The sequence below is a fragment of the Henckelia pumila genome, chromosome 2, assembly GCF_033568475.1.
Source record: "Henckelia pumila isolate YLH828 chromosome 2, ASM3356847v2, whole genome shotgun sequence".
Taxonomy (NCBI): domain Eukaryota; kingdom Viridiplantae; phylum Streptophyta; class Magnoliopsida; order Lamiales; family Gesneriaceae; genus Henckelia; species Henckelia pumila.
This window is the reverse complement of record NC_133121.1, coordinates 168,116,893-168,129,293: the sequence shown is the minus strand read 5'-3', so window position 1 is coordinate 168,129,293 and position 12,401 is coordinate 168,116,893. Positions and strand designations below refer to the sequence as shown.

At 34.6% G+C, this 12,401-nt stretch overlaps 1 protein-coding gene across 1 annotated transcript; it reads left to right on the top strand.

The window, feature by feature from the left end:
• Window positions 1–2,519: 2,519 nt before the first annotated feature.
• LOC140879499 (transcriptional corepressor SEUSS-like) lies at window positions 2,520–10,475 on the top strand. Its single transcript, XM_073283239.1, has 10 exons — window positions 2,520–2,831; window positions 3,288–4,675; window positions 4,811–4,930; window positions 5,185–5,233; window positions 5,585–5,799; window positions 5,880–5,948; window positions 6,077–6,174; window positions 7,774–7,867; window positions 8,371–8,440; window positions 8,990–10,475. Exons 2-10 carry the CDS (start codon window positions 3,662–3,664, stop codon window positions 9,874–9,876), a joined length of 2,616 nt encoding a protein of 871 aa, XP_073139340.1. The 5' UTR covers window positions 2,520–2,831; window positions 3,288–3,661; the 3' UTR covers window positions 9,877–10,475.
• Window positions 10,476–12,401: the final 1,926 nt, after the last annotated feature.

Below are 12,401 nucleotides of genomic sequence, written 5' to 3'. Positions count from 1 at the left end.
CAATCCGTGGAGCAATCCAATTGGACGATAAAATAAAATATAAGTAGATTTTTTGCGAGACAATCTCGTGACTATATATCCATGAGACGCGTTACTCCAATTCATATTTACATTGAAAAATAATATTTTTAGCATAAGAAGTAATATATTTTCACGGATCAAGTCGAATCGGAGATCCGTTTCACAAAATTAATCTGTGAATCTTCTAAAAGTTTTTGTATGTATGTATATATATGTAAATATATATAATCAAAAAATTTTGTATTAATGTTCCCAAATAATAAAAACTAAAACATTCTAAACAATCACTTTAAATGGTATACGTGAGTTCTGTTTGGTCATTTAGCAAATTATTAAGTATTGAGATGTTCAATTATTATTATTATTATTATTATTATTATTATTATTATTATTATTATTATTAGGTCTGTGTTAATTAATTAATATCAATCACTTGAAACCCTAATGAATCGAATGTTATGTTTGAGTGAATATTAAATTTGTCAAGACCTTCACAAAATTGGGAATGATATTATGAAAAAGACACTCGTATCGCCTCGTTTCCACAAAATTGAGGGGAAAATTCAGAAGTTAGATCCAAGAGGCTATTCTATATATTTTAAGATATATCGAGTTCTTTAAAGTACTGCTACACTTCAAATTTAAAGGGAAAAAAACATTTGATTGGCCCCATCCTATTTTTATTTTTAGTTATGGTCCCATCTCGTTTTGATGTGTGAATTTGGGTGAATCATCTTAAATATACATAGAAATACAAATATATATTATATGTATGGACCCAAGAATTATATTTATAAAAGAAATGAGATAGAATAATATAACTATTTAAGAGAAGATTTATTGTGTGAGGTTTTTATGGATCTATATCTGTTACACAGATCGATCCGATTTACATATGATGTGAAAAGTAATAATTTTGATACTAAAATTAATATTTTCACTCAAATTAACATAAATTATACAATTTTTTTTTGTGTCGTGGGAATCCGCAGCCGCTACCTTTCGGTGCACTCTAAGTAAACCCCCGGACTAACACAATAGCCTGCAAACTACGTCAGTCAGGTAAACCACACTAGGCAAGCCCTGTGTGACAGGTTAGTTCAATAAGGTGTTGGCAGGGGGAATCGAACTCCTGACCTATGGCCATGAGTTCACCTACTCCACCAACTTGGACACCCCTTGAGGCAATTTGGATGAATCGTCTTAATATACATAGAAATACAAATATATATTATATGGATGGACCCAAGAATTATAATTATAAGAGAAATGAGATAGAGGTTTCAAAAAAAGAAAAAGAAAAAAGAAATGAGATAGAATAATGTAACTATTTAAGAGAATATTTATTGTGTGACAGCCGTCTTACGGAACTATATCTGTCAGATCGATCCAATTTATATATGGGGTGAAAAGTAATAATTTTGACACTAAAATTAATATTTTCACTCAAATTAACATAAATCACACAATATTTTTTCATAACATAACAAACAAAAAACTGATAATTTTGCACTAATTTGAACAATAAAGAGTAATGATTTTCATTATAAGTCAGGTCAAAACAAATATTTTTCTCACAGACGGTCTAACACTTTTTTTTAATTATTTAATAAACTTTTATAATCTTAATACACACACATGTAGGTGTGATGTTTTTTCTATCATCTGAGCTCGAATTCAACCATGCTCTTATATGTTTATGTCACCTCCCACTAATGGGGTGATTATATATATATATACATTTTTTCTAGCGTTTTATTGCATACGTTGCGTGCTTACACATTTAGATACATAAAGTTAAATAAGCACTTTTTATAAATTTAAAAGTTTTTTTTTTATTGTGGATAAGATATATTTTATATTTAGATTAGTCACAAATTCATTAAAATAGATTTTTATTATTTTAAAGTTGGTTTTTATGTTGCTAAAAATAAGTTGGTTTTTATGCTATTTTTAATTAAATAATAAATTAATATATTTGTAATTAGATAGGAGGATTTTTGGTACTTAAAAGTAATACACCAAAACACGAAAAACGAAGATCTAATGCTTTATAAGATAGAGAATATATATATATATATATATATATATATGTGTGTGTTTTTTTCAAGTGCCCACCTTTCATGTCCATTATCATGCTCACCAATGATGTGACACTATTCTATTGGATGTGATAAAGATGTGATATATATATATATATATATATATATATATATATATATTTCAATCTTCTAAAAAGACATAGAATGCGTATTTATATATACCATTTACAACTTTTCGGTGTGAAAAATGAGATTTGACATTATTGTATTACATCATTTTTGGATCAAAATCTTTAATAATTAGAATTTTAAAAAAATATTAACAAAATTTTTATCTTTCAATTTACCATCTCATCTCATGAACTTAACGATACGTGTAGCTTAATTTGACTAAAAAAAACATATAAATAGAAAAGGAAAGAAATAAAAATTCAATCGGATTTAATACAAGTTTGACGTCCGGAATACCTCTCCCCACACACACAAAACACACACTGCCCTTCTCTCCTCTGCCTTCCTTTCTCTCTCTACAAACACAAACAGTACAGCCCAGCAGCTCAATAAAAACTCTGTTTTTCTCTCACTATTCTCGCAGAAAAGATTTCGAGAAGCCTGGTTACAGTTATGCATACGTATGGATTATGCCAATCTGTACTTGTATGAGGTGTATTTTTTGGGATTAAGCTCGATTTAATTGATTGAATGTTGATTGTGAGCGGCTAAAGTTGGTGTCTTGAGCTTCAATTTCGTGGATTTAGCGTTGTACGGGTGAGTTTGTGGTTTGATTTTTACTGTTTTGGTGTTCTTAGTTGTGTTTTAAGTATTTGTTGTGGATGGAGGAGAAGTGTAATTATGTCTCTGTAATTTGAGGTTGTGCAATGGAAACTATGGTTATATTTTTGCTTTTGATCGAGTTTTCTATTTTTGCTTTTTTTTTTTTTTTTTTTTTTTACTTAATTTAGGTCAGGATCGAGTTCTTTATGCTCCACTTCTTTTTTAGAAAAATGTTTGTAAAATCTTTAGTTCTTTGTGATTGTTGGAATATTAAATTATTATTCTTGAAATGGATATTTGTTTAATTCTATTATCAAGACAATCGGTGGTTCTCTTATTATCTGGTGGTTACTCGGGGGACGTTCTTTTAGAAACTCTCATTTTTTTTTAAAATTTAATTATTTTGATTTTTTTTGGGGTCTCTGACTTGAAATTGGGCTATTTATGCAGGATTGACCGGACAGTGGTGAAAGTTTGTGGCTTTTTTTAAGGAACTCAGTCGTAGTTCCGATTTCCTGTGTCAAACGTTTGCTTCCTTTTTGACTTTGAATTATTCTATTTTCCACTCGATCAAATCGAACCCCCAATTTTCACACCTCATGAAGTTCACACCTTTTGTCTTCGTTCTGAATAAACATCTCAGAATTTTTGTGTCAGGGTCAAATTGGGCGTAAATTTTCTAGCACTTTTTCTCATTTCTCTATTCTCTGTTGTGGCATTCCTAATTTCCCGGGGCAAAGTATTGATTTAATGATTTATAGAATGTGTTATCCGTAGTCGATTGGGAGTGTCGTAAATCGGGACGGGTTGATTTTTTTTCAAAAATGGTGCCTCAAGGTTCTCCGTCTCCACTTGGTGGGGCCCAGCAAGTTCAGCCTTCGTTACTGAGATCGAGTTCTGGGTATTTGGGTGGTCAAGGGGGTGGAATGCCTTCACAGAACGCGTTTCCATCTTTGGTGTCACCCCGCAATCAGTTCAATGGCATGAACATGCTGGGGAATGTTTCCAATGTTTCAGCTTTGCTCCACCAGCCATTTGGAAACGGGATTCCAACTTCAGGGCTTTCGGGTCCTGGGAGCTCCCAGCGGGGAATTATGGAAAGTGGGGCGGAATCAGATCCGCTCTCTAGTGTTGGAGATGGGATGGGTTTTAATCCACCTTCCTCATCTTTTGTATCTTCGTCTATCACAACCAACCAAAACTCATCCGGTGTTCAAGGGCAACAGCAATTTCCCAACTCTTCTGGCAGTCAGATGTTGACAGACCAGCAACAACCTCAACAACTTGAATCGCAGAATTTCCAACAGAATCAACGGCAGTTGCAGCAGTTCTCTGTCCCCAGCAACCCTCAACAGCAGACACAAATGCAGCAACAGCAATTTCAAACGATGCGAGCTCCAGGTATTGGACCTGTTAAGCTAGAACCGCAGGTGACTAACGACCAAGCACCGCAGCAGCTTCAACCTCTGCAGAATCTTGGTACGGTAAAATTGGAGCCACAACAACTGCAAAATATAAGAAGCTTGGCTCCAGTCAAAATGGAACCCCAGCAGTTAGACCCATCTTTGTTTTTACAGCAGCAGCAGCTCCTTCTGTCAAGGCAGTCCTCTCAGGCTGCAGCAGCGGCTCAGATGTTGCAACAACACAGACTTATGCAACTTCAACATCAGCAACAACAGCAACTCTTGAAGGCTATGCCTCAACAAAGATCACCACTTCAAACGCAGTTTCAACCTCAGAATTTAGCTCTTAGGTCTCCTATTAAATCCGTTTATGAGCCAGGAATGTGTGCCCGAAGGCTGACACATTATATGTATCAGCAACAACACAGACCTGAAGTAAGACGCCATTGTCCAATCAATCACTTAGTTTTCATGTAGAAGATTGGTGGAAGTCATTTGTTCATAGATACCTCAGGCCTCAGGGTGATAATAATCGGATGTTGCATAATTATTATTATTATTTTTTTGTAGGACAACAATATAGAATTTTGGAGGAAATTTGTCACTGAATATTTTGCGCCGAATGCCAAGAAAAAATGGTGTGTTTCGATGTATGGAAGTGGGCGCCAGACAACTGGAGTTTTCCCTCAGGTGTGTTGGATTATGGATGAAATAATGCATCGACTTGTCACTTCATCTTTGGTGCAGTTTTTTCCCTTATTGTACTTTGAAGATTACTCTTCGGTTTTATTTAACTACTTTTCTTAAACATTAGAAGCGTATCTTTGCGCATGAAGACAAAAGTAAAACCTATGTTGGGCTTATTTTGTACCTTTTGGAGTTGATTGCCAGTTTTCGTACTCGAAACTTAATTATTTGATGACGCAATGTTAATATGTGCGTAGGATGTTTGGCACTGTGAAATCTGCAGCCGCAAGCCTGGGCGTGGATTTGGTACGTTAAACAATGATTTCACTCTTTCTGGGTAACTTTTCTTGTGTTAAGTTCTTTTTAGGGTTATCACGAGCTGACAGGCTCTTGCTTTGATGTACTTTTTAGAACATCCAAGTCACAATGCCAAACCTCAACTGCAACATGTGTATTTATATGTAAAGTAAAAAAAATCAAGGAAGGGAGGAATATAACTATGGATTTAACAAACTACTTTAGCGTCTAAGAGTAGTTTGCATGTCACCCCCCGAAGTGTTAGAAGTCTTGTGGAAGGAAGAGATAAGTAAATGGAAGGTTAGGTGAGGAATGTCTATATCTATGTCGCTGTCTGACGATAGTTTTTATCCATGTCAGAGGCAACTGCAGAAGTTTTGCCCAGGCTGTTCAAAATAAAATATGAAAGTGGTACTTTAGAAGAACTACTCTATGTTGATATGCCTCGAGAATATCAGAACTCATCTGGGCAAATTGTTCTGGACTATGCAAAAGCAATACAAGAGAGTGTGTTTGAGCAACTCCGTGTTGTTCGTGATGGCCAGCTTCGAATAGTGTTCTCCTCTGACCTCAAGGTTACCATATTGACTAGCAGTTTTTTTTCCATGTATTGACTTTTGAAGTTGTTTGATGTTCTGTTCTTTTACCTGTTCAGATATGCTCCTGGGAATTCTGTGCTCGGCGCCATGAAGAGCTAATTCCTAGAAGATTGCTGATTCCTCAGGTTAAGAGCTTGGTCAAGCCTCAGATTTTACCTTGTAGTTCTTTTGGTTGGCTGAAGTGGTGTATTCTGAGCTGCCATAAATATTTGGATCTTTTTTACATATCTTGCTTCAATGATCCACCCTGCAGGTTAGCCAACTTGGTGCTGCTGCTCAAAAATACCAGGCTGCTGCCCAGAATACATCATCAAATGGCTCTGTTTCTGATCTTCAAAATAACTGCAACATGTGAGTCTAAGTTACTATTGATGTGCATGATTCCTGTTCTATGTGTCATCCAATGGCTTTGTCTGAGCTACAGAATACCAATCAACTGTTCGCTAAGTGGTTCGTAATTTGCATGACCCTTACTGCTGTTTATTTTCCAGATATCAATCTCCAAACTTACACGCGGGTTAAAAATTTTGGATGGCAAATTTCTTCTCGTACTGCTGACTTTTAGCAAATTGTTTGTTTTTGCCTCAATTAGCGCGACTTTTCTCATTTGGTTCATGAATTTTATGTTAGCTTCGTGAAGATTTGTACATGCCGGTGGCCCAGAACATTATCTGGAAATTTTTTTCCCCGGGTGATTGGATGCAGAACTTCCACTGCCTATGTACATTAAATAAAAATTTATCATCTTTTTGGTTGAGGGAATGGTGGCAAAGGAAATATGTGCTTGGGTGTAGGTTTTGCAGTATATGGAATGTTTGGAATAACAGTATGAAGTAATGCCATTAGCAATTAACAAAAAATGAACTCAAATTTTTCAACAAAAAAGGAATTTTCTGTTTATTTGTGTATTAATTTAGTTATGGATATGAAATACTGCACAAGATTCCTCTCGGTTAGATATGCATTATGTTAATCTGAGTCTTTATTTGATAATCTTCTATTTTTCTCCCCAAAGAAATTGGCATAGCGAGGCGTCCGAAAAATTTAGAGGGTGTTTGGCTAAGCTTATTAAAAAGAGCTTATAGGCTTCTAGAGCTTAAAAGCTGTTTTACGAGCTTATAAGTTGTTAGAACTTATTATAAAAACAAGCTGTTAAAGTGTTTGGATAAACTTATTTTAAATAACTTAAAGATGTTGATGTGTTTGGTATTATAAGATGTTTTTATCGTCGAAATTACCAAAAAGGGTATATTTATATGAAAATAATGTTTCGAGTTATACATATATGAAAATAGTTTTAGAATAAACATATGTTAAAAAATAAAATTGTTATAATATTTTATTTTAGAAAAATTTATGTGATCTGGGATTTTTTTTAAAAATAATATTTAATATTTAATGGGTGGAGTATATGATGAAGATTTATTAAAATATTTAAGTATATTTTAGAGATATGAAATGTTAAAATAAGATCTTTTTGAAAAAAGTACTGTCCCCCTTACTTTTTTAAAAACAGCTTATTTTGACAGCTTATAAGCTGTTTCTAAAAAATTTACCAAACAGATCCGAAGAGCTTTTAAGCTCTAAATCAGCTTAAAAGCTGTTTTTAAGAGCTTAAAAGCTCTCCCAAACACCCTTTTAATGACAAGTTAGGATTCAACTCTGTGTGTATTAAATCTTCGATGCACTTAGCCAGTTTATCTTTTATATTGGTGCTTTCTATGTCTCATATAAAGAGTTCTTGATATAAATTCCATTGCTTTTTCTCTTGGAGCTGCACTAGCCTTTCTGTGTGCATGTCAAGAAAATGTGGATGCCAGTGAAAACTGATGATTGAGTGCATTTTTCCGTTCTGAACTTGATGTCACGGGGAGGATTTGCTGGCCTTTTTCTAAGGGCATGCTACTTAATGTTCTTGTGATTGCTAACCTGCGGTTTCTCGTTCTTCAGGCTTGTTGCTTCAGCTCGTCAGATGGCGAAGGCCTTGGAAGTTCCACTGGTAAATGATTTGGGATATACGAAAAGATATGTTCGATGCTTACAGGTATTGATCTTGGAATTTCGAGAGATGGAACACTCACTGAATCTGTAGTCTTTCTACTTTTGTACTTTGTTTTTAGGAAGTTTGCGTCGATATGCATCTGGACTCAATTTGATAGACTAGGGTACTGGTGGAGTGGAAGATGCGGAGTTAAGACAGAAAAATCCTCTTGGTCTGTTTAAATATCGAGCAAAAAATATGCTTCTGAATACTGGATTTGCATGAATAAGTTGCTGGAAGTAAAATTGACATGGATGTTTACTCATGTCACAATCATAAATTAATTATCCAAGGCATCGTTGGTTCCTGATTTATTATCGTGTTTTGTACCAATGATCATGAGTAGATAGGACTGTAAGTCTAATGTTTGTATTGGTGGATGCTTTTGATTAATATTTCCTCTGTTAGCATCCGAAATGTCTTGGTGTTGATAACATGATAAATTTCACTACTGCTTTATTTAGTGGATGCTCATTTGCGTTGTATTTTTATTGTTATCTTTGCAGATATCAGAAGTAGTTAATAGTATGAAAGATCTGATTGACTATAGTCGTGAAACTGGCACTGGTCCTATGGGTAAGTTTGAATTTTCTCTCTCGGTTCTTTCCACTTTTGTTGCTCCATACCCAAGGCAAGGGAAAGATGACTCTAAAAATTTATGGATGGCATGGACAAATGCTTTTGTTGACTTTGCATAACCTTGTTGACAAAAGAATAATATTAGCATTGAAAACAAGTTTGTCACTTGTTCCATTTCATCTCTTCGTGAGCACCTGCGAGACCATCAACTAGTGTGTGTGCAATGAGATGAAAGAGATGATATTCATTTGCAGCTGTGCTATTTGGCATGTCAAATTAAATACGGTTTCTCCTGTACTGTTTTTTACTACCTTTGATCACCATTTGGCTCATATTTTGTGTGAGGACGTGTTTAATTGCTATTGCTTGAACAACGTTTTTTGCTGTTTATTTTTTGCACGTGTAGTTGGTATTCTATGACGATAATGGAATTCCATGTTTTCATCCACATATCGTTCCCATTTTTTAAAACACTGGGTGATTTATTTTGTCTTTCCATTTTTGCGTTTTATTAATATATTAATATCAAGTATTTCCTTTTTGCAGATAGTTTGGCTAAGTTTCCTCGGAGGACAAATCCTTCGCCTGGGTTTCAAGGTCAGCCTCAACAACGAGAGGGTCAGCCACAGCAGCAGCAACAGAGAGCAACTGCTGCAAGCAATGGCATACCAAGTGTTAGTAACCCCCTGAATTCCGGGCCAACAACTTCCTCTGCTAATACCATTGTTGGGCTTCTTCATCAAAACTCAATGAACTCTAGACAACAAAACCCCATACCTAGTGCGAATAACCTCTATGGAGGCAACAGTATCCAGATGCCATCTCCGGGTACTACAAGCAACATTCCGCTGCCGCAACTCACTCCGTCTTTCCAATCCTCGACACCATCCTCGTCAAACAATCCTCAACAAACTTCACAAGCTAGTCTATCAGGCACTCATGTGAACTCGATGAATTCATCAAATATTCCAACGCAGCAACCTGCTGTTTCTAGTAATGTAGATGCTAATGAGTCGCAAAGCTCAGTCCAGAAAATTATCAATGACATGAGGATGTCCTCTCAGTTTGGTGGGGGTTGTATGATGGGCATGGGGACGATGGGTAGTGATGTGAAAAATGTTAATGGACTGTTGAATACCAACAATGCTGGTCTCAATGGCGGCAACTTTTTGGTAGGAAATGGAGTGGCCAACTGTAACCCAAATGTAGGTGGTCTAGGATTTGGAAACATCAGCAACGGACTTGGCCAATCTGCCATGGCCAATGGGATTCGAGCAGCACTGGGAAACAATTCTTTGTCTATGAACGGAAGAGTAGGCATGGGGATGACACGTCAACAGAGCATGAATCAGCATCATCAACAAGATTTGGGTAACCAACTGCTTGGCGGTCTTGGGACCGCTAATGGTTTTAATAACCTTCAATTTGATTAGAAGTGATCTTCCTGAGAAGTCTTGTGGCTATTCTTGTCGCTCCCTTGAAGGATAAGCTGTCTGGCAGCATAAAAAGTGCAGGGTTTCCCATTCCCATTCGTCGGGTCGATGAATCTGGAGTGCATAACAGAAAAGGATAAAGGGTTCGCCGGCTTTCATCCCCTCCCTGCAGTGCTGATTCCAGAGAAACAAAAACACAAAGCATAGCGTCTCTTACTTGTGTTATCCTAATGTTCCTCAATTTGTTCTAACTTGAATTTGACTGATTGGTGACAGCTCTACCTCCCTCTCTGCACTAATTGTTAAAGTGGGATACAACCAAAGAGATGGCTAATGGTAATTCGCGTTGTATGCTTTCCCTTTCATTATGAATTTGTAACCTGTTTTGTGTGCCAACCTCTCTCACCGGCTCCCCCTTCCCCGCGTCAATTTTCTCGAATATGTATGTATAGTTTGGATTGTCTTGAAAGCTGAGTTTATTGTAGAAGTTTCCAGAATTGAGCAGAAATGATTTACTGTCATTTGATTTCTATAATTCATCTCTTTGTTGAACGGAATCCCTTTCCACATGTTACTTTTCTTGTCTTGTCAAAAGTAAAGCTACTACCTACCTATATCTTTATTCCATATCTTCTATATTATATGATGTTTGTCACCCTGTTACGGACCCAATTATCATTAGGTCTGGATCAAAACGTGCGGGTCCAGTCCTGGGAGTCACGACTCACGAGCCTTAGAAGGCGTCAGGTGGGAAAGATGTGCAATCAATTAATTAACTAGTTTTTGCATCAAATGGTGCTCCAACATATGTAAGATAGGTGTTTAAATAAATTAGTTTTATGATATGATTACCTTGTGAGCTGTATCATTGTTGAATTTGTTGATATTTGAGGTAGAAATAATTGATATTAGTGTAGCTCTCTACGGTTCTAAACTTCTAACTATGTTTACATTTACAGTAAAAAATAATACATTTGAAATAATAAGTAAAAGAAATAGGAGTTTGTCTCATAAATTTGTTTCGTGATTCGTGAGTATGTTTCACAGGATTTTTGTGTTGATATTAAGTGTAACTGATTGGGTTTGGAAATTTGGAGCCTTATGAAATTGGGTTTTTTAAAATCGAAATAATCTGTTTTGGAAAAGTGGTCGGGTCATTTAAAGGGTTATTAGATTAGATATTATGAGGGTGACTGTGGGCATTTAAAAGAAAGTGCAGTTTTAGAAAGTGTGGACCATTTCGTTTTCGATGTTTGAGGTTCGATTTTTTCATGTAATAACTAATAAGTACCCTGTGTCTATTTATTTTGATTTTTTTTCCAAATTCTTTTTCTTATGTAAATTTCGTACCAAAATATCAAATACATCAAGTTTTGACTTTTGACACTTTCCCCCATAATTTTATTGATGAACAAATTATCGAGGATCAACTTTATAGAGAAATTTATTTCAAATTTTTCATCAAACTATCTGAGTTCACTTGTTATTTATTTATATAACTAAATGTTTGATTCTATGCAAAAACATGCAAATAAAATTTATTTATTCACGAACGAAGCTACGATACTGTTAAGACCCAGAATAAGATAATTCAGTTGTCATAAGAAGGCAAATTATTCATAGAAAACTTTATTTTAGTTTGTTCTAATTTTAATATGATGCAAATGTTTGATTGATTGGAGACGAACTTCAAACTCATGAGTTTAAAATTTTTGATTTTTTGGATGAACAAAATTTACGGAGATTTTAATTCACTTGAGTTAAGTTATTTTGATAATAATCTTTTCTATTTTATTAAAATTTAGGGGTTGGTTTGTTGGTATGACCAACCTTTTTTTTTTTTTTTTTCCTTTAATATATATTTAATTATCAAAAAGTCATTTTAGTTTTATCCAATACTAACTCCTAATTTACGAAAATACCACTTTTATAAAATTAATTTATTTATATACAAAAAACACTTTTTAAAATTATTCTTTACTTTTAATTTTGGTTTTTCGTAAAAACCAACGCGTGCACGCGAATACTAATAATAATAATGGTGGGGTGTATTGTTTGAAATTCATCACTCTAATCATTCTTCAAATTAAAACAATTTCTTTTTAAAAAAATCATCCACCTAACTACAACCTTAATTAAACTTATTTATTTTATTTTATATAAATATATAATATTTGTTCATGGAAAATTAATTTTATAACGATTTTGTAATTTATACAATTATCTATAAATTGTCGTTTTAAACTTTTTCTAAATCAAGCATATTTCGGGGGAAAAATTTAATAAAGGTTAATCTTTTAGGTTTTCTTGCATGAAAAAGAATAGAAGAATACAATCATTTGTTCAACTTTTTGAGAAGTGTGGCAAAAATAAGAAGGCTTGCAAAATTCCCAATTTGATATCTACGTAATGTATCCATGGAGTTTTCGAAAATTAGCAACGATTGTCTTATATCTCATCTTATTAAAGAGGTCTTGGTCTAGTTTTTTTCTTTTTTTATTTTACGATAAAAAGTAAAAAAAAAC

Coding starts and splice junctions, on each gene's coding strand:
- LOC140879499 (XM_073283239.1), top strand. CDS start 3,662: ATGGTGCCTCAAGGTTCTCCGTCTCCACTTGGTGGGGCCCAGCAAGTT. Junction 5,234..5,584: donor CAAGCCTGGGCGTGGATTTG/GTACGTTAAACA, acceptor TATCCATGTCAG/AGGCAACTGCAGAAGTTTTG. Junction 7,868..8,370: donor GATATGTTCGATGCTTACAG/GTATTGATCTTG, acceptor TTATCTTTGCAG/ATATCAGAAGTAGTTAATAG.